Genomic DNA, 20,526 nt, shown 5'->3' with positions numbered 1-20,526 from the left:
AATATAAAGCAAGAGGAGCAGGAAATGTGGGTGGTTAGTGTGAGAGGTCTCACCGTTGCGCGGGGTTCGTTTCCGGCGGTCACGGAAGGCCGCTCCAGACTGTATGGCTTCCATGAGGCTGTCCATCACTCCTGTCTCGTCACCTTCTGTAAAGAGGACAGAAATGTGTGTCAGGCTGAGATTCATGTGTAATAAGCTGTAGTGCACACGTACACAGATACACAAACGGTGCTAGGATGAATGAAGTCACCTGTCCTAGAAGCTGACCAATACAATTGAAATAAAATAATGAAGAAAAAAAAAACAAGCAAGACGTGGCAAATGAGGCGGAGAGCAATGTGAACAGTGTGGATCCCTAAAGACGCAAACGCTCTGAGGCGACGGAAAATGGAGTAGAGCCAGAGGATAAAAGTGTTCACTGATGGCCATTGACAGGTATTCGCTCTGCGGCTTGCACAGGGGAGCTAAGTGCTCTTTACCAGGATTTAGTGTGGAGCCGGTCAATACAGGGGCTTTTTATCATTGTTCGATGACAGTGGGATGTACCTCGAAAACGGACGAGTAACCAAAGTGCTATGCGTCTCCACGGCAAACACGGTTTGGCTTTGAAAAGAAACTGGGTCGTATTCCCTAACCGTGGGTCTGCACATTCTTATGTTATAAAAAATTAAATAAAAAACCTTTAAATAAAAAGATTACGGCCGTCAAGCTATTAATCGCAATTAATCTCTTCCAGAAAAAAGGTTAGTGTTTATAAAACATAAACACACATGCATACATTTATGAAAAATATAAAAATCAATATATATATATATATAATTTAGATGATTGGTAAATATAAATAATTACATGTAAATTTTCCTAAATATGTACACATGGTGTGTGTGTGTTTATAAATACAACATTAATATGCACAATACACAAACTATATTATGTATAACACATGATTTATATACATATTATATTACATAAACACAAACTTTTATTCTGGATTCCCTAATAAAAATATTAACATTAAATGCAAAATACAAATATAAACAAATAATTTAAATAAAAATATAAGAATTTTCATGAAAAAACATTAAAATCTAAACATTAAAATAGAAAATAAACATTTAAATAACAAAAAAAAACATGTTATTCAGCAGTCATAATAAAATTGATAGAAAAAGTAAATAAAAAGAAATCTTTGAAAGAGGAGATCTTTGTATTAAGACCACATTGTTGCTTTTTATAGATCTATGATTTGTTACACTAAAACGTGAGACATTTTAGTTTTAATCATTTTACTTTATTTTAAAATAACTGTCTGTGGCAGAGATGCTGGTAGATCTAGACACACATTAGAAACATGACCTAACAAGACAAAATGTTAATTATATATGTTATTATAAAATGAAGTAAAATTATTAAAACTAAAAAGTCTCACGTTTTAGTGTAACAAATCATAGATCTATAAAAAGCAACAATGTGGTCTTAATACAAAGATCTCCTCTTTCAAAGATTTCTTTTTATTTACTTTTTCTATAATAAACCTCATTTAAGTGTCATCAGATGCTTCTTATCTGAATTAAAAAGTGTATCTTTCAAAGTTTTAATGCACTTATTTCTTTTAGCATGACCATGTAGTGCTGAACTTCCACAGAATCGGTCGACAAAAGGGTTAAAAAATAAGCTTTGGGTACTTTATCTGGGTCATCTATCTTTACCCAGCATTAATGAGATCGAGGGTCCCCACTATATCATAAGGGTCCAGCAGAGGCATTATTTTAAACTCGAATCATTACGGTGACTTATTGTTGTGTGTGTGGGATCGTTTCGTCAATTCTTTTGTGTACATGATCGAGCCGCTCTTGGGAAATATTTAGTGAATGGGTTGGGATTTCGACGTCTGCCTTGGCAGAGAGCAAACGTCTGTGGCAGAGATGCTGGTAGCTCTAGGCAGCAGTTTCAGGCGTGTTAATCAATCTTTTGTTTCCTCGTGCATTCAAAGAAGATGACAGTCAGCAAATTGAATTTATAAAGAGGAAGAAAGTTGACACGGCTACATAATTAATTTTGGAAAATGCCACACACTCCCTACACAGGCAGAACTGCACAAGTGCGTGTTTTTTTCTTCTCTAGAAGCAGTACATCTTATACATGATACAGTTTAACAAATCCAAATTAAACAAAGCCAAAATATTAAGATTCAAATGCACAAACAGAAGCGCAGGGAGGCAAAAACGAAGATACAATTATTTGTGATAATATCTGTCTTGGCTCCAACTGAATCGTTTCGTTGTTAATACCCTTTCCAGGGCAACTCCAAAATCAAAGTAGTAGATCACACAGCACGCTGTGTTTAATAGCTACCCAGATTAAATCAAGCTAATTAAACTAGCTGTTCCAGAACAAACCAGAACAGAACAAGCATGGCTTATCTCTAATTGCTCCTCAACACCTTGGCTTAAAGCAGGCCAAGCTTGTTCTCTCCATCGAGTGTGCCGTCGTCCTCTGAAAGCCACGACGGCTCCAAAGTAGCTGCACCTGAAAGTTAGTTAGTGTCCCTAAAACACGTCGACATCAATCTGGTGCCCAAGCTGGGTGTTTGGGGGGCAGGTAAACATTTATTAGAAGCAACATGATTCCGGAAACTTCTTGACAGCTCCTTCATTTCCTTGTTTTTGGAGGCCTAGACATCACAAGGGGCACCTGACACTTTGATCAATTTGTCCTACTTCTTGCTTGCTTAACTGTAACACAATTCATCATCTGCAATGGCCAGGACAGGAGAGCTGGGGAGGCTGGGTTCAGAGGATCTCAGACACGAAAAAGCAAAATTACTAAAACTGGAAACATGCTCCCATGTGACCCATGACTGCTCCATTAACAATGTCCTATTGGGCCATGCTTCTACTAGAACCAGCTGGACCTATGATCTCTCCACATGGATCGGAGAGAAATTGCCAGAACATATGGTCTACATTATTTCTCTGTCTCATCAGTGAGGAGCGTAAAAAAAAAACGCAGAATGTGATACAAGAACAAAATCAGAAGAAACAAAGCTAAAAAAGATTTTTAAGGAGCACAAACACTAAGAGATCATGACATTATCTTGCCAGATGTATAGATACATATGCATTAACATGCAGTCAGAGAAAATACTTGTACATCACAGACGGACCTCTACAGATGCAGATTATAAATGCCATAAGGTGGTGATAATGGAGTCTTTATAAATATGTACATTATCACTTTTTATTCGACAGTCGCTTTTACTGCCACAGCTGTCTTGTTAGTATTTCTTGTCAAAGATGTAGGCTTTAGCGTGAACGTTCGTGTTCATATGCTCAGGCAGTCGGTAACAGTGACAGAATGTTGGAAACGCTGTTTTGTTCGGTCAGTTGAATGTGCTGCTGTTTTCTGCCGGTCGCTGCACAGATAGACCAAGAGAAAGACGAGCTGCGTCGGCAAAGCAAAACCTCACGCTCGCGGGGCTGTACGGGCAACATTTTTCAACTGCATAAAAGCTACGGTTTATCTACGTGCTTTACCTGATGAAAGAAGTCACTGCAACCAGGGCCGTACTCAGGATTTTAGAAATACAGAGGTCCAAAAACAGAGTTTGTCCCAAACAAATCATTTTGACGTTCTTGATCTGATGTGTGCATTTTAAACGTTTTGAGTGCAAATTACATAACAATTGCTAAAATCATGTCTTTCTTTTCATGTTTATCAGTATTGAAACATGGTCAATTGAATGTTTTATACAAATACTACCAGATTGACATACAATCTTTCATAAGGAGCATTTGGGTTTGAAATGACATAAAGGTAAGAGAGTGATAACAGAATTCCTGAGTGAACATTTGAGTGAATAAACATTATCCCTTTAACTTTTTGTGAAGTTACAGACGTAAGACATCAAATTACAAAAGTTGCAGACACTTAGGTTTTTATAAAAAAAATAGGTCAACTTAAAATAATATAGAAACGCGAACTAACTGCGTGGATTTGTAATACGCTGTTTATTTGCCCATTAAAGTTGTATGAAGGCAGCACGAGTGGGCTAGATTTGTGGCCCCTTCTTTTGTCACGACTCGTGATAATTAACGTGCTAAGACACTGGAAGGCTATTTTAATGTCATCTCTTAGCGGCAAAAATGCAGACAGAATTCAATTATTTCCCCAAAATCATTTCATTTAAACAGTCTTATATAATGAATCGGTTCAGAACACTGATTGAATGGTTCACACAGTTCCTGTGGCATTTTAAATGTATTTGAATGCCTGTGAGTAAAACATGTCTAAATGTAGGCAAATGAAGGTCTTTATTATTTTCAGTTATGTTTTTGAACAATGTGGTTGAAAACTGGTCTGCCACAACCTGTCTTTATATACATATCAAAGCAAATACATTGCAATATTTAAGCTACATCACTAAGCAGATGTACATATGTATGTTGATGTAATGTCTTTAGACAGCGCGATTCTAATAATCTTGAATGGGGATTTTTTTTCAAAACAGTTAGAAAACCTTCTAACTACTCATTTACATTCATTCATTTAGCAGATGCTTTTATCCAAAGCGACTTACAGAGAGTTGAGGGAGCAATAAGCGATATGTCATACAGGAGCAATAATACAATAGGTGCTAATACAAATTTACTAGTTTCAACAAAAGCCAGACCAATACCTATTGAGTTTTTTTTCTTTCTCATTTCTCATTTATTGCCTTCCTTTGATGAATCGCTTTATTGCTTTCTTTAATACGTCTGCTAAATGCCTCAATGTAATATAAATAAATATGTCATTAGAATCACAAGGGAAGATCTATTTCAGTTGTCAAGTAAACATCTACCGACTAGCCCTATACTGTCCCTGTATCTCCTCTGTTGTGGGACCCTTTCAAGCATCTATCTCTTTACTGTCTGGGTATCAGGTGGTTCTGTGGCCCTAAGGCTGCTGCCAAATGTACCGTGGCCCTGTTCAGTCTCTCCGATGTATTTATGGGTGCGCTATCACATTTTTAATTAGGGGCTAACAAGCACAGCCCTCCGCTGAATTTGTGAACTTCACACATCAGATTAGCTTCCCCAACAAGTACCCTGGCAAAGGGTAGGAGCTTAACTTCGACAACACAAGGGGAAAGAAATAGGGGAGGAGAGAAACAAAGTCAGGTGTCACAACAAGTAAGAATAGGCAGTGGGGGCGAACGGTGTGCGTGTAAAGTAATGGGTTTGTGTATGCGCAGTGCGTGTGTGTAAATGTAATTGTGTGTGGCATTACAACATCTGGAGGACTGAGTCACGGAGAAGGGCTGCCGGAACAAGACCGTGCTGGTCGTAAAACCCCCGGTGAGACACTCGACGGAGCAAGCCGGCTGACATTTAATTATTTCTACAACCTATGCATGTGCACGTCTGGCCACGCAACTCCATTCCTTTCCTTTCTCATGCCTGCTATCGGAACTAGGCATCTAGTAATATGTTTCTGCCACTGTATATGTAACTGCGCCTTGCGAGAACGCAGACTTTGCAGTGCATAAACAAGATCATCAGGATTATGAGATTAAAGTGTAAAGGGAAGAAAAAAAGAAAGAAAGAAATTAACAGGCCCACACACAACAAAACAATTGTTTGGAGAATTGCACTCACAATACTTTGCATGCTAAATTAAAATTATTGGACGATTATGAGAAAGAAAAAAAAACTTAGGAAAAACAACATAAAATTAACTTTACAATGTCAAAATTTTTTCGTGCATTAAAGAACTAGTTTCCCCCAAAATAAAAATGATTGTCATTTCTTACATACATTACATTACCTACATTTTTTGTTTGCAGAACACAAAAGATCATTTGAAGAATGTTGTAACTGAACAACGGTGGTACCAGTTCATTTGCATTGGTTTTGTGTCTGTACAATAGAATTCGATTAACAACAGTCTTATAAATATCTTCTTTTGTCTTTTGCAGAAGAAAGTCATACAATTTTGATGAGCAAACAGTTATAGAATTTTCATTTTGGGGTGAACTATCCCTTCAATGCCAGGCAAACAGAAACACACAAAAAAGAAAGATGTGTTTTGTGTCACTAAACTGTCCATCAAATTTCTCTCAAACCAGCTCTGAAGAATGTAAATTTCTATAAACATACAGCATTTTAACTCAAAAGGTTTAGCTAAATGCCACTGAGAATCCACAAGAACTGAAATATATTCTTCTAATTCCACTGAGAGGGCAACGCTCAGTCAATCTGTATTAGACGGCATGCCTCGGTTCTACATATCAAACCGTGCCATTACAACAATTATGCAGCAGTGTCAACAAGCTATGTTGCTAAATTCAATTTGCTATCTGTCACCCCCTCCACGCTGTTAAGCGAAAATACAGAGGATCGATCGAGAACTCAATTTCTGTTGGTTCTCATGAAGACTATTGCTCTAGGGAGGTTAAAAGGCTATAGCACAAAACTTTCGCCACTTAATTCCAAATAGCGAAGATCCGTCCAGAGGACATTGTATCAGTGTCCTCTCAGTGACCGGCCGACAGCCATGGATCCACAGCTCTCATTTCCACATTAATAGGATCTAAACAGAGACTTGCGGCTCCCTGCTTGAGAAGGAGGAAAATAAGAAACTTTTACTTTCTTCGTCCCTTCCTGTCCTTCAAAATATAAAAATAATCTGTTACTCTGGAGAAAGCCACTTGTGCTATTAACCTTGTGCACGCCGTGTGGGAAAAGCTGGAGTGGGCCTGTACTTAAAAGCCAGGTGCATCATGGGATTCTTCTGTTTTCCTCGCCACTCTTTGTCTGAAAGATTTCCTTTCACTGTGGCCATTGAGAGTGCATTAGCCACAGAGTCAACAGTCCTTCCAGGTTCAGACTCGCACCTGTTATGAGGTGCTGCCTCTCCGGAGGATCTGACACGAGATACGACATTGTGACCTGTCAGCTGGCCTTCTGGAACGAGAGCTCCCATGCGCTCGGAGAGAATGAGCAGACTCGAGAGTAATGAAGAAGATGGATGTGGCACCAGATAGGCATTTTGGAGCGTTTTGCTGGAACAGCTTGATGTAAAAACCCACTTATGTCTATGCGTAATTAAATTAGGGATGCTCGCACACCCCCTCCTTGAGAGGGGAACAACCTCTTCGAGTTCACATAGGCGCCAGGGGGTCTGGGCCTTAGACAATGAGGAGCGAAAGGGACGGATAAGGCCAATGAGATGTTTCGAGGTAGCCAGAGCAGATAACTACTCCATCCAGGTTCTGTTTGTCACTCATTTATTTTGGTTGATTGGTTGGAAATGGAAGTGGATTAGACGGCGTGGCTATTTGCTTAAGCACTGCTGAGAAGAGAAAACTCCTGCCCTGCCCTGGATAGCTGCACACATGAATAAATAAAGAAACAAAAACAAAAATAAAGCCTCCATCTGGATGGATGTTGTAGGGCTCAGCATTAGAGGTTGTCAGGGATGTTTGGTTTAGGAGGAGGAAATGGAGACAGAATAGAAAGAAAGGGTAAAAATGTACGCTCTAGGAATAGCAGTCCCTCTGCTTTGACTCCCAGAATACCACACCGCCACACGGAATAACTGAGGAAAATATTTGTTGACTAAAGAGTTTTTAATTTTGTAGGCAATTTTAAAGGCGAGACTAAAGAGACACATTAGTGACAAAACAACTGATGTTGTGAATACACGACAAACAACGCAATATCATAAAAAGTCTCTATAGAATAAAGAAATCACCACATAGTAACATCTACAAAATTCTTCAAAACCTTAATGTGCTCATTATTTACTATTTCACAAGCTTGGGTTTTTATAACAACGACAGTTTCACATATCGCTGCTGTCCTTCTGAAGCCTTGTATCGCCATATTTCGTGATTACAAGTCACCTTTTATGTTTGTCACTGGGTTTTGCAAATATCTAACAAATAAAAAGCATAAAAAAGACTTTGACAACACAGTATTTAATCATTTAAAAATACAGTGTTTTTTCCATTTCCTGAAAATTTGGACATACAAGGTTTCAGAAGGATAGCGACGATATTCTACTCTGATAATAATATTTGAAAGGTTTAAATATGCATATGTATGACAGTATAGGACAAGTTGTCATAATCAACAATGAATGTTATATTTCTGCATAAAATCATATTATCATATTATATTTCCCTCCCAGTAAAAAATGAACGAATATTGCATGTGGTCTAAATTGATCAAAAAACGGACTAAAACAAAAAGCAGCAGGTCTGTTCTGAGAGGCCGCTCCATTTGCATATTCTTTTCATGCTGCTCGCAAGGAGAAATAAAAGATAGCTGAGATCTATGGCACGTGCCCCACATTTTTCATGCCATCTTGCCGTATGCTAATGAATCACCACAGTGGTTTATCAGGTTGGTGATGCTTAGTGGCCGTTCCCTGCACTCCTTGCCATCTGCTTGCTGAGTTCACAGACCATATGAGCCAGGCTTATCTGAAAATATACTTCATAAATCATCAGCCGAGTCCGACAGTCACTGTAACACCGTACGGGAGCGTGAATCTCACAGAGATACAAGACAAAGAGATCTGCGTCATTCTTCTCTTAGAAACACAACTCTATACTTTAGAGTTCCAGAGGTTCTTAACCTTGGGGTCGAGACCCATGAGGGTCACAAGAGATTCACTTTCAACTTAAAGTATCCTTCCACAAGACACATAATGTGAATGTAAAACCTGAGCTCCTCGCAATCAAAACAGATAGATGAAGAATAACAGAATGGAGCGAAGGTTCAACGGAATGAGACACGGGGGCCCATGACATGCTTTTAAAGCTGAACTACTTTTAACCTGATACGGTGTGTTGAAATCACAATGTTAAAAACCAACACAGCTCTCAGCTCAATAACCCTGACTAAACACTAAAATGTGTCGTTATTGCTTGAATGTTTCTTACAACGCATGAAGCATCTGTTTTTCAAGCATTGTTGTTGTCTTTTCTATTATCTTTGTTAACTGTCCTCTCTAAGGACTTAGACTTTGTCGACGTGATTTCCGTCTCTACGCAGCGAGTTTAATTATTTCTGAGTGACTGCGGAGTGGCTCTCCAGGTCCGAACTCTTGACAAGGAATTATCAGAATGTAGACCACCCTTGGCTGTAAATTAATGGCATGCAACAGTGTGAACGTGTGCTCGGTGAAAAGGAGGGAGAGAAACGGAGGATTCTCTGATGTATCCTCTCATTTCTGCTACAACCTGAGGGAGAGAGCTAAATGAAGTTAAAAAGGCTTAAAGTGATTAGGACGTTTAGTCTTTCCTAATTAGGAATGGCTAGACAAAACCACAGAAAAAAATCTTATTTTTTCTTAGTTAAATACATATAAATACGATACATAAGAAACATACATATATTTGTAGAATGTTTCAAATTCATTTCCCGAGCTGTACTGGCAATATTAATGGAAATATGGCGGATTTCCTGGATGTCACTACGACTTACACAGATGCTTATCTGGCTAAATCAATGGATTCAGTCATCGCACGTTAGATATTTAGACACAGCTAACACGTCTCCGGCCAGACTGATGGTGAAATTCGCCATGCTAACATCGCCTTAAGGCGCACGGCCATCCGGCTGCCGATACGGCGCAAGCTAATACGCACTTATTTATTAGAATTGATGCACAACTGTGGATAAGCCCGGCGCCCTTGTTGGCGTCTTTCAAGGTAACGACAAAAATCACAATGCCAGCAGTCGCGCGCTCCGAGACTTCCTGAGTGGAATTTGCTTATGTTCGGGATCCAGCGGGCTTTGGGATGTAACCTGGCGTTCTTCAAAAGAGGATGGAGCTCCCTGACAGTGGCGTAAATAACGCTCAAGAGCTGATGTGGAGAGATGATATGCATATAGGACAGAAGCTCATTTCTCAAGCACCGATGCTGAAGCCTGCAGACAGCCGAGATTTAATATGATAGTTAAAATACAGATAATGGCATACCATAGCCGGCTCAGCATTATGCGACATTACTTATCGGGTCCACTTATTCATAATGACCAATGTGGTAGATGGCATATCTCAATGACTAATTAAAAATAGGAATGCTAATTAGAGAAGAGACAGCGGGGTGTGCGGCTCTTGGTGGGTTTCTGCTTGCATCATACAGATGAACATATTATAAAGTCACGACCTTTAACAGAATTACCTTTAGCACCGGGTGACCCGCTGGACGGGGTCCAAAGTCCTACACCTCACGAGTGTGTTTTAGATGTCTCTCTGTGTGCGGCTGCTTAAAGGTGAAGTGTAATTTAAATAAATGTTTGTGTTAAAGGGATAGTTCACCCAAAAATTCAAAAAGCTCTCATAATTGATTTACTCACCCTCCAGTTGTTCCAAATCGGTATTCATGTCTTTGTTCTGATGAACACATGTAAAGATATTTGAAAGCATGCTTGTAACCAAACAGTTCTTGGCCACCATTGACTACCATAGTAGGAAAAATTACAATGGTGGTAAAAAGTGCACATAGAACGGGTTGCTTTTCTACATTCTTCATAATGTCTTCTTTTGAGTTCATCAGAACAAAGAAATATATCAAGTAAGATTTCCATGGTAGTCACTGGTGGCCAAAACTGTTTGGTTACAAGCATTCTTCCAAATATCTTTCTCTGTGTTCATCAGAACACAGAAATTTAAACAGATTTGGAACAACTTGAGGATGAGTAAATGATGACAGAATTTTCATTTTTGGGTGAACTGTTCCTTTATACTGGCTGATATTGAAATCACTGACATTTAACAATCTGAAAACTAGGCTTAGTCACTGATTGTTGAAATGTTCATTGTCAGACATGAGAAAAATGTCTAATAAAGAGTGGGGGTTACCTAGATAAAGTGAATAGTATTTGGCTGGTATTCATATCAGTAGTCTAATAAAAGGTGCATAAAACAGCTTTCATTAGGCTGCTGATATGACTGGATTCCTAATATCGTGGGAGTATGTCATTTTAGTACTATTCATTTATTTATATGCAAAATCTTTTTTAAACATTACGGATTACTTCTTTAAAAACATTATATAAAGATGGCTTAAAAATATGTCTGTGTTATTGTATTCTGCACACACACAAAATTCAACCGAAATCTATCGACTGTCTATTTGCAGGTTATAGAAAATCTTCAGACATTAAAAAATGCTATTCATTCCGAGGCCTACTAGACAGACTTACTGTGCTCAACCACACAGATAATAACCATCATCATCACATATAAAATAAGTCAAAAGAATACACTAATCTTCCTCTTAGCCCTTTAATCCTCCACATACTTTGTCTAACCCTTTAAAGAGATCATTTGTACAAGAGTAGCGATGCTACTTCCTGCCTGACTCCAGCAGATGTGTGTCAGTCTCATTTAACAACATCATTTATTCCACCGTCTGCTTTTTCAATGCTGCATGGATGATGCACGATGACTCAGCGAGTGACCGACAAACAAGAGCGTTTTCTTCTTTCTACGTGACCTACAGATTACAAACACCAGCAGTAAAAATTTGATGACAACATTACATACAAATAAGAAGAACGTCAGGCCTGCCTTGAAGAGTTGAACTCGCTTCGTGTGAGCGGAATGAAAAGATTTTTTTAAAGGGCTGTAATCAAAAAGAATGAGGTAAGAGATTTTCTCCTTCGGTTAGCAGAGGATGTGCTGCCTACGAATGTGTCGTGTTTGTAACTGAACTGGGACAGAAAAGCAGAATTATTGGATCGGGTCATGTCTTTATCTTCAGCCACACATTTTTTACAGAGCAAAAAAGACGTTTATGTGGCCAACGTAGCATAACATAGAATAGCAATAAAATCAATCAAGCGACCAACTGTTAATAGAATTATTTTATCTTTAAAAAAATACAACACAAGATTAGGACGGACATACTGTTGAGTTTCTACAGAAAGAAACTTCACCAGAAATTGAGTAAGGGTGACCTGTGTTTAAGGTCAACCTTTGCGCCAGTGTAAAAGCAGCATGAGTGCTTTGGGTGGCTTCTTAAACTGAGTGGCTTTTGAGCTAGTGTCAAACGCATGAACACAAACACTTGTGGCGACCCCCATCCGTGACCCTGAAACCGCCAGCAGGCTGAGACACAGCACAGACAGGCACACGAGGAGATGTCTGGTTTTGCTGAGGCAGTTCTTTCACTATGTGCTTGGGAGAAAGTGCCACCATCCCTCAGTAGCGTTTCACGGTGGGTAAGACGTCCTTTGTACAACATTGCTTCATATCTTATGGCATAATGGCTACCCCGCTAGGACAAAACATCTTTCCTAATAGAGACAGAAGGATTAGGTGGATTTAGGCCTATTTTACATCATTCCCCATTTACTTTCAGCGGGTTAAGCAATTTGGTGAATGCTGAACATCTGGTCAGTCTACGAGAATATGGAAATCCACTTAGAGAAAATTAAAACAAATGGGGGCTGGGTAATGATTTCATGAGCAATTTCCCATATTAGGATTTGTACCACTTTACAAGAAAAACAGATTTCGCCTCACTTGCCGTACACATCAATCACATGCTACTCAGAATTGTTCGAGAAGTTAAACCTTGCAAGGACACGATTCCAGATACTGGCGATTTTAAAAATAGTCTAAAAGATGAAAATGGTCCAGATATTCACTCACCCAGTCCCATCAAACACATCCTCTTAACCCTAAATGAATTAAACCACATTAAATATGCATCTCATTGTTAATCATGTGCATGTTAAGGGCATTAGATATCAATTTGCAAAATGACTTCAAAAATCTCTTTATAGAAATAGTCCATAGAAAAGACCTTAAAAACTATTAATCAAACGGTTGTTAGACATGGAGTCTAATGAAAAAGGTTGTGCTGTAATAAAAGTATATTAGAGAAAAATGGCAGACACAATAATATTTGCGTAATTACCTAAATGTACATATGTACTGTACATACATAGAGACTTGAGTTGTTGAGAAGTTAATTTCTTATTTTTTAAAAAATGCTAAATGATTGTATTTGCTGTTAGACGCCCAACCGAGCAGCTCAATAGAATTTGATTAGAGTGTGATTGGGTTAATGAATGTTTCCATTGTTTAGTATAGTAGATTTTTTTATTCCACAACAATCATTACATATTTACACTATAATTAAATTTAGAAAGATAAAAAAGACAAAAATGCCCACCAATCATTAAGCAAGGCTTTCTTTTACTTGGTAAAAATAATTAAAATAAATCATATCAAATAACTCAAATAAAAACAAATTAAATAAAGGACTGCAATATTCCTACAGCCATCTGCAGGTGAAAAAATCTCTATAAGCTGACAAAAAAAATTGCTGTATATTTTATTTTCTGACACAGGGAAAACATTGGCACAAAGATAAGGCATTCTTTACTGCACCAGAGAGTTTTTTTAACAACTGTCTTTCCATCTATTATTCCATGCTGAACATCACTGCGGTCAGTTCTTAAGAAACTAGCATGCATCAGTCATCCTGCAGAACCATACCGAGCTCAAGTTCTACATGTCATTTTAACAAACGCGAGGCCACAGTAAAGTGTCGAGCACAGTGTGACATTTTAAGTTGGTAGCTTGTGTAAGAAGCTTTTGGCCAAAGGCAGGAATTTCTGTCTCATTTTAAGGATCAGAATTGCGCAGTGTACTGAGAACTGTACATCTCTGGTAGCGAGAATTTGCAAGCTGTATGAAACATCTTGAAATATTTTCATTTCTTTCGTTCTTTTTTAAAACTTGATTGAACCATACATTTATTGAAGATATACAATTCGGCGGGCCGTCTATGCACGCAGATCTTGTAATACAGCGAGCGGAACGCAATTTCTACTTCATATCCAACCAGTTTCTCTCTAATATAAACCGAATTAAGGTTTTGTGAGTGTGGCCTCTTTTCATTTCAGAATAATACAGGAAACCAAACAAGGCTGGAAGAACTTAAGATTTGACACTCAACTCCATTTACTAGGCCAAAGGCAATCTGCCAATCCATTATCTGTCTGCTCTACAAAAGCGTTGAACCTGAGATGCTTATCTTTACATGTGACCTACATCCTGTCTAGCAGCCGCCTGTCAGCCTGCCCCAGACCGCTGGTGATCAGTCCTGAACCATCATTTTAGCTTAGAAACGTAGCACGTGCGAATCCTTATAATTATTTTATACGAATGAACACAAAAGATTTAAAACTTGTTATCACCACACCTGTCTTTATCGCTTCCTGCTTCTGAAATTCCTCTCGTTTTGGCTTGATTTCACATTGGTATGTTTGGCATTGTAATTATCATCACTGCCATCAACATTTCCCTGACAGATGTCTTCATTATCCTGATACTGTCCCAGTTACTATATGAAGACTCTCCAGCAAAAGCAAATATACGCAGTGACGTCTAATCTGCCTGTACATTCGGCGCCTGCGAGCAGGAAGTCAAAAGTGTGATTTTTCGCAGCTATAGTGTGCCATGACAGCGCCGTGTGAAATCGTATTCCAGGCCGCAGTCGGCCCCGGAGGGCCACGAGTGTCGTACCTTTGTTCATGTCAATCAGCAGTTTCTTCTTCTGCTGTCTTTCTAGCTTTTCACGCTCAGCCTTCTCCTTTGCTAGCTTGGCTCTCTTGATCTTCTCCTCCATCTCCCTCTTCTTGTGGTTCTCCCTCACAGCATCCTGATGTGTCAGAAAGAGAGAGAGAGATCAGAGGGTAAATAAGAATGAGGCGTCCACTAGAATAATTCTAACAGCACATGCATAGACAAACAATACACACAGCATTTGATTATAAGTAACAAGACTAGTAAAACCCCACACAATTCAAATGTCACATGTGCCTATTGATTTAAGCAAAAAAGATTAAAAAAGAGAAACTGTGCTATTAGAGGATGTACTGAAGGGCACTGTGAAGCAGAGTACAACCCAATTTTTTTTAAAATATGAAATCAATATCATATCTGTGAAAAAAGACCCAATGTTCTATTTAAATGTTACTTTATGAAGAAAAATGTATATAATTAATACAGAACCATTAGAAGATATAGTTCATGGCATGAAACTGCAACAGAACGTTGCGACACAGTAAAAAAACGTTGGGTTATTTTTTTAACCCAACTGCCGGGTTGAGCTGAGTGGGTAATTTTATTGGGTTATTTTCCTCAGCGTTTTTGTGTAACCCAGTTCGCTGGGTTATAGGCTGGGTCATTTTCACTGACAGTTGACGCACACCTGATGCGGGAGATTTAAATTGTCTCAGGAAGGAGCAGCTTTCATCGACGACAAATTGTTGGATTTATCAGGAGAAAATCGAGGTTTGTATCAATATTTTTACCTATAATCTATCGTTGTGCATGAAAATGCAAAATTGGATTATTTGAATTGCATTTTGTATTAAAAGTAATGCGAGCTTCGTCAGCTTTTGGTTTGCTCGTCTGTAATAGTCTAAACGGTTATATGACTCGAATTTCGAACATAGGAAATGTTTCCATGTTCGAAACTCAACGATTTCGTCTGAAATGTGACCTACATCGGAGTTATTTTTACTGTTTATTTATTATTACATTATTTGTAAGTCAAAAACTTGACGCAAGCGTGACACGTTATAAAAAGCTGCCCGAAGTCGTTGAAACCAATCGCGCTATCATATGCAGTTAGATTTATCTTTAAAAGTGTTTAAATTGTGTTGTATGTCTTTTTGTTTAACAGGCCTGATCCAAAATTGCCGGTGGTCCGGTGGTTAGTACGGTGTATGCGTCACAGAGAGATCCGAGTTCGCAACCCGTCACGTGAAGTGGACATTGTTCAATACTTGAAGTTAAATGGGGTCGTATAACACATCTCCATGGATGGATTCAGCTGTTGTTTCTTGTTACATTTTTGTGTAACATTACTATTTAAATAAATATTTTTCAAGGACTTGTAGTCAGAAACTGAATTCATGTTGTCTTATTAGTTACAGTTAGTTAATATTTGTCATTAAAATACACTTTTTAAAACATTTATTGTACTTTTAAACATACTTATTGTACTTGAAATAAATTATCTGAATTTGAATACACTTTGTTTTTGTTTATAAAGACAATGACATCAATAAAAAACTGTTGGGTAATTTTAACTCAACTGACTGAGTAGAAAACATTACCCAATTTATTGGGGAAGGTGCTACACCAACCCATAGTTGGGTTACTTTTAACCCAACTGCCTTAAAATAACCCACAGTTGGGAAGGTGCTATACCAATCCATAGTTGGGTTACTTGTTGGGTTATTTTTAACCCAACATTATTTAGTGTGTATGCAACAAACACTTTTGCAGAGCTGTGTTACTCTGAAATGTTATTTTTGTATTATATTTATTTTTAGTAATATTTATACTTAATTTGACTAAAATAAAACCTTCTGTAATGCTGTGAAGATACAAAATTCAATTAATTAAGAGACCATTTCAAAGACCATTTTCAGTTTTTCTGTATTTACTATAGGTTTTTACAGGTATGTGTTTATGTAAATGTTTCATTCTTTGACCTACAAACAATATTTCACCCAAATTTCAAATAAAATTATTGTTTCTATTTGCATTTATTTGCAGAAAATGAAAACTGGAGAAACAGGTCAACATAACAGAAAAGATGCTCTGTATTTTTTCAGGCCTCAAATACTGCAAAGAAAACAAGTTCATATTCACTTTTAAGCAATACAACAGTAATTTTTGTACATGTATTTAGAAAATGTGAAATAATGTATTTTTTATGTGAAAATCTTCCATTTTTATCAATTTTCACGTGTCTTGTCATGCTGTCAGGCTTTCACATTGCTGTTAGATGACTTTGTCACGCTTGAGGTTTGATTTTGTTGAAATTAAACAGACATTGGACTGGACTGGCCCCAATGCATCTAGAAATGCTGAATAATTGAACATTTGGAATGGTCTCTTATTTTTCTCCGCGGCTGTATTTTTAATAGTATCAATAAATTAATATATTTTGTCATGGATAATATAGCAGAATTTTACAGACTTTACTCCAAAAACCATGTAAAAAAAAGCAAGGTAAAGTAGGATCCATCTGTGCTTGCTTATAAACATATGAATAAAGGAACACAGATGCAGCCTTTCAACTAACACAGAGTTAAGCTAGAGGAAGCAGCCAGAGATTGTCTAATTGAACATCAAGATGGCTCCTGATACTGCTGTGAAGTCCCTACTGAGTTTCAATTTCCATAAGCATTAACATGGTGCCAGATAAGAGAGCTCGCATCGTGGAGTTTGCAATGACTGTGTGCCGGGATAAAGCTCACCTCACGCCTATGAGTCCTGCAAAGTTCCAAATTACATTCTGACAACGACAAAGGCTTTGGAATCACTTTTAGCATCAGTTCTTTTCTCAGATGATGCACATTAGGTGCATAATTGATGCTTTATCTATGTATTTTATCATTCTCAGGCTACCACAGTGAATTAACAACATCTCGTGATCAATATCAATTAGCTTCCACTGCGATTTTTCATTGGACACGCATCCAATCAGGGCTCAAAGGACCTACAGAGTTCCCCGCTGGTAAATACAAGATTGTGGCAGCGTGCACTCATCTGGCAAGTACAATCAGTCTGACATGAGTTGAAGGCATCGCAGCAGCGGGTGGGTGTGTGGCCTGTATACTGAGACGCAGAGATATCAGTCTCCTCGGCCCTCTCTCTTCCTCTGTAAATGCCACGGAGGTGTCAGGTGGTATGAAGGAGAAGAGAAAGCTGGACGGAGACATGCAGAGGGCACAGAGACTCGGTGAAGAAGAGAGAATAAGCCACTTCTACATAACCTTTCCAGCACAGCAAAGGTCTCTTCACCCCAGGCCTGTAGCACTAACCTGACAGTCCCTGCCTTCAAGAGAGAAATGAGTGTTTTGTGTATGCGTATGTGTGTGCGTCTTGTTCCTTCTTGGTGCGACATAATGAGTGTCGACAGTCTGGCCCTTTCCAGCTCCCTCATGGTTTCAGTCGTACGTGTCGTGTTCGGTGCCGAGACGTGAGGATTCTCGGTAAAGTGTTGAAGGAGAAGGAAAGTACAGCAGCACATCACGTCGTTCGATAGTGGAGCTGTTGTCAGGTTCTACAGATATCTACTGTGTTTTTATAATACGATATGGGTGAGTGTGGACGTGCATAAATGGCTGAGGCATCTTGAGTATGTAAGGGAGAGAGAGAGAGAGGCACCTGTTCCCAATTTGCATGTTTCCACAAAACAACTTTAAGTCAGCGAAGAATAAACAGAGCACTTGTAATAATAAAAAAGTAATCGAGTCAGCATGCATATGGCTGTCCTTCAAAGAGTGAGAACGGGAATTCTATATTCATCTATTCATGCCACTGAGTGACAACAAACATTAGCATAAACAATTCTTCCTGTTATTGTGAATTCACATTTTCAAATGAAGTCATTGGCTCATGGTTCTACAAAAGATGACGGTTCAATCTTGGGATTGTAAATGGAGATAGCATCAAACTCTGTAAAATCCTTAATTGAAAAATCATTTATACATTGCGACAAAAACACTTCCTGCTGGCAAAAGTTTCTTAAACAAACAAACAAACACGATTACACGACGTAATTATCTTCCCCTCATCAAACATGCAAAAACCCTAATTACCATGGCAACAAATATGTTGTTCCCCAAACCCTTTGCTTGATCCCAATTAGCCTGGGGCAGCGTTTATGATTTTATCAATTTCCGTAATTGTATTCTAGGTATTAGAAGCTTTACATGAGATAAACAATGCCCAGAGGGTGTGCTTTTGAATATCATCTTGCCAGCGCAAACCGCCCGCATCATCAACAACAACAAAGGCCAGAACGGCATTACCATAAAGAAGGAAGGATGGTGGCCACATTTGCGATTTGTTTACATGTGCCCTCTGTACGCTGACACAATCCACAGACATGACAATCAAATGCACAAATTTCAGCTCGATCACGTTTCACTCACTGACAATGGATAATTGAAACGTTAAAAATGTGTTTCTTATGGTCACAATGCCTCTCGCTGGTGCAAATTCAGATCACATCTCATCGCTGCTCTCTGCCAGGGACTGCAGATATCTCGCTGTTGCAGATGCGCTCTATGCAAACGAAATGGCAAAGGTTAGTTTCGAAAATACGAAACAAACAGGAAGGATTGAAATCCACAGGAAGTCCTGCGGTTGTCAGCGGTGGCCACTAATCAATATGTTAAGGCAAATTAGGCTGGCTAATTGTGTTTACACACTAAATAATCCAAAGTCATTAGGAGAGCTGATTACAGGGGAAAAAGTCTCCCTTAAAACTCTTTTTGGTTAATTAGAGTACTCAGAAAGGGTTATTTAAAAGCAGACAGATAGTGCTTAATCTGGATGTCTTTAAAGGACGACAGCATACAAATCGCAAGCTGATACTTACCAGAAATGTCCAGAACTTATAAATAGCAACATTCTTTTCTTATAATTCAAAGGCACAGCCTACAGCAATACATCTTAAAGAAAGAATGCCCTTAAAGTGATAGTTCACCCAAAAATGTTAATTCTGTCATCATTTACTCACCCTCTTGTAATGTTTAACCTGTATGACTTTCTTTCTTCTGCAAAACACAAAATAAGAGAAAAAAACCCAAACAACAGTGGTACATTGGTTTTGTGTCAACGATAAATGTTAATGGGTACTGCCATTGTTCGGATGCTAACATTCTTCAAAATATCTTCTTTTGTGTTCTGCAGAAGAAAGAAAGTCACACAGGTTTAAAATGACAAAGGGGTAGGTAAATGGAAATTTCGATTTTAGGTGAACTATCCCTTTAAGGACACAATTTTATTAAAGGACATGCTGGTAATGATATTCATCTCGGGTGAGGAAAATCGGGAGCTTGGATGAATAAACAACTTCGGTAACACTTTAGTATAGGGACCAATTCTCACTATTAACTAGTTGCTTATTAGATGCCTATTTTCAGCATATTGGCTGTTTATTAGTACTTATAAAGCACATATTCAACATGACCATATTCTACTTCCCGTATTAATAAGCAACAAATTAGTAGTTTACCGAGGCAAAAGTCATAGTTAATGGTTTATTAATACCGAGAATTGGACCTTAAAACAAAGTGTGACCACAACTTCTTGTAATATGAAAGATGATGATAAACAAACCATTTAATTCTAACACCTATAAACACAATGTCCCACCTGGGCGAAGCACGTTTCGTGCGAAACAAAATGTGCTTTGGTGCGATGGCCAATGTCATCTCTAGATGGGTAAGGCAACAGTCAGTGGGCTGCGGTCCATAGTGCTGTTTGTGCTACTCTGTGAGAAGGATTGCGGTGGAATTCAATTTGCCAATATGGACTCCATCTACCCCAGGTGTGCTTATGCACTCTGGCAACCACACAATAGGATGGTGTCCTTCCAGGCAGCCACCGAAGACTAGATGTCTTTGTAAATATATTTGCAGGGTACATGTGCTGCCGAGTGACACTAAGGAAACATGCTTCTGCTCCAATCCCGCG

The 20,526-nt window shown here is 38.5% G+C and overlaps 1 protein-coding gene across 8 annotated transcripts in view; it reads right to left on the bottom strand.

Moving 5' to 3' along the window:
* The window catches only part of diaph2 (diaphanous-related formin 2), a 419,173-nt gene that overhangs the window by 41,979 nt on the left and 356,668 nt on the right, over positions 1-20,526 (bottom strand). For all 8 annotated transcript variants that reach the window (XM_057348933.1, XM_057348934.1, XM_057348932.1 and 5 more), the window contains 2 exons: positions 14,542-14,677; positions 54-146 (listed from right to left, as the gene is read on the bottom strand). In XM_057348933.1, the coding sequence (XP_057204916.1) occupies positions 54-146; positions 14,542-14,677 (229 nt within the window). The remainder of the gene's footprint in view (positions 1-53; positions 147-14,541; positions 14,678-20,526) is intronic.

Source organism: Triplophysa rosa, linkage group LG13, assembly GCF_024868665.1.
Source record: "Triplophysa rosa linkage group LG13, Trosa_1v2, whole genome shotgun sequence".
NCBI classification, from domain to species: domain Eukaryota; kingdom Metazoa; phylum Chordata; class Actinopteri; order Cypriniformes; family Nemacheilidae; genus Triplophysa; species Triplophysa rosa.
Note: the sequence above shows the minus strand (reverse complement) of the source record. Positions and strands in the feature narration are given on the sequence as shown.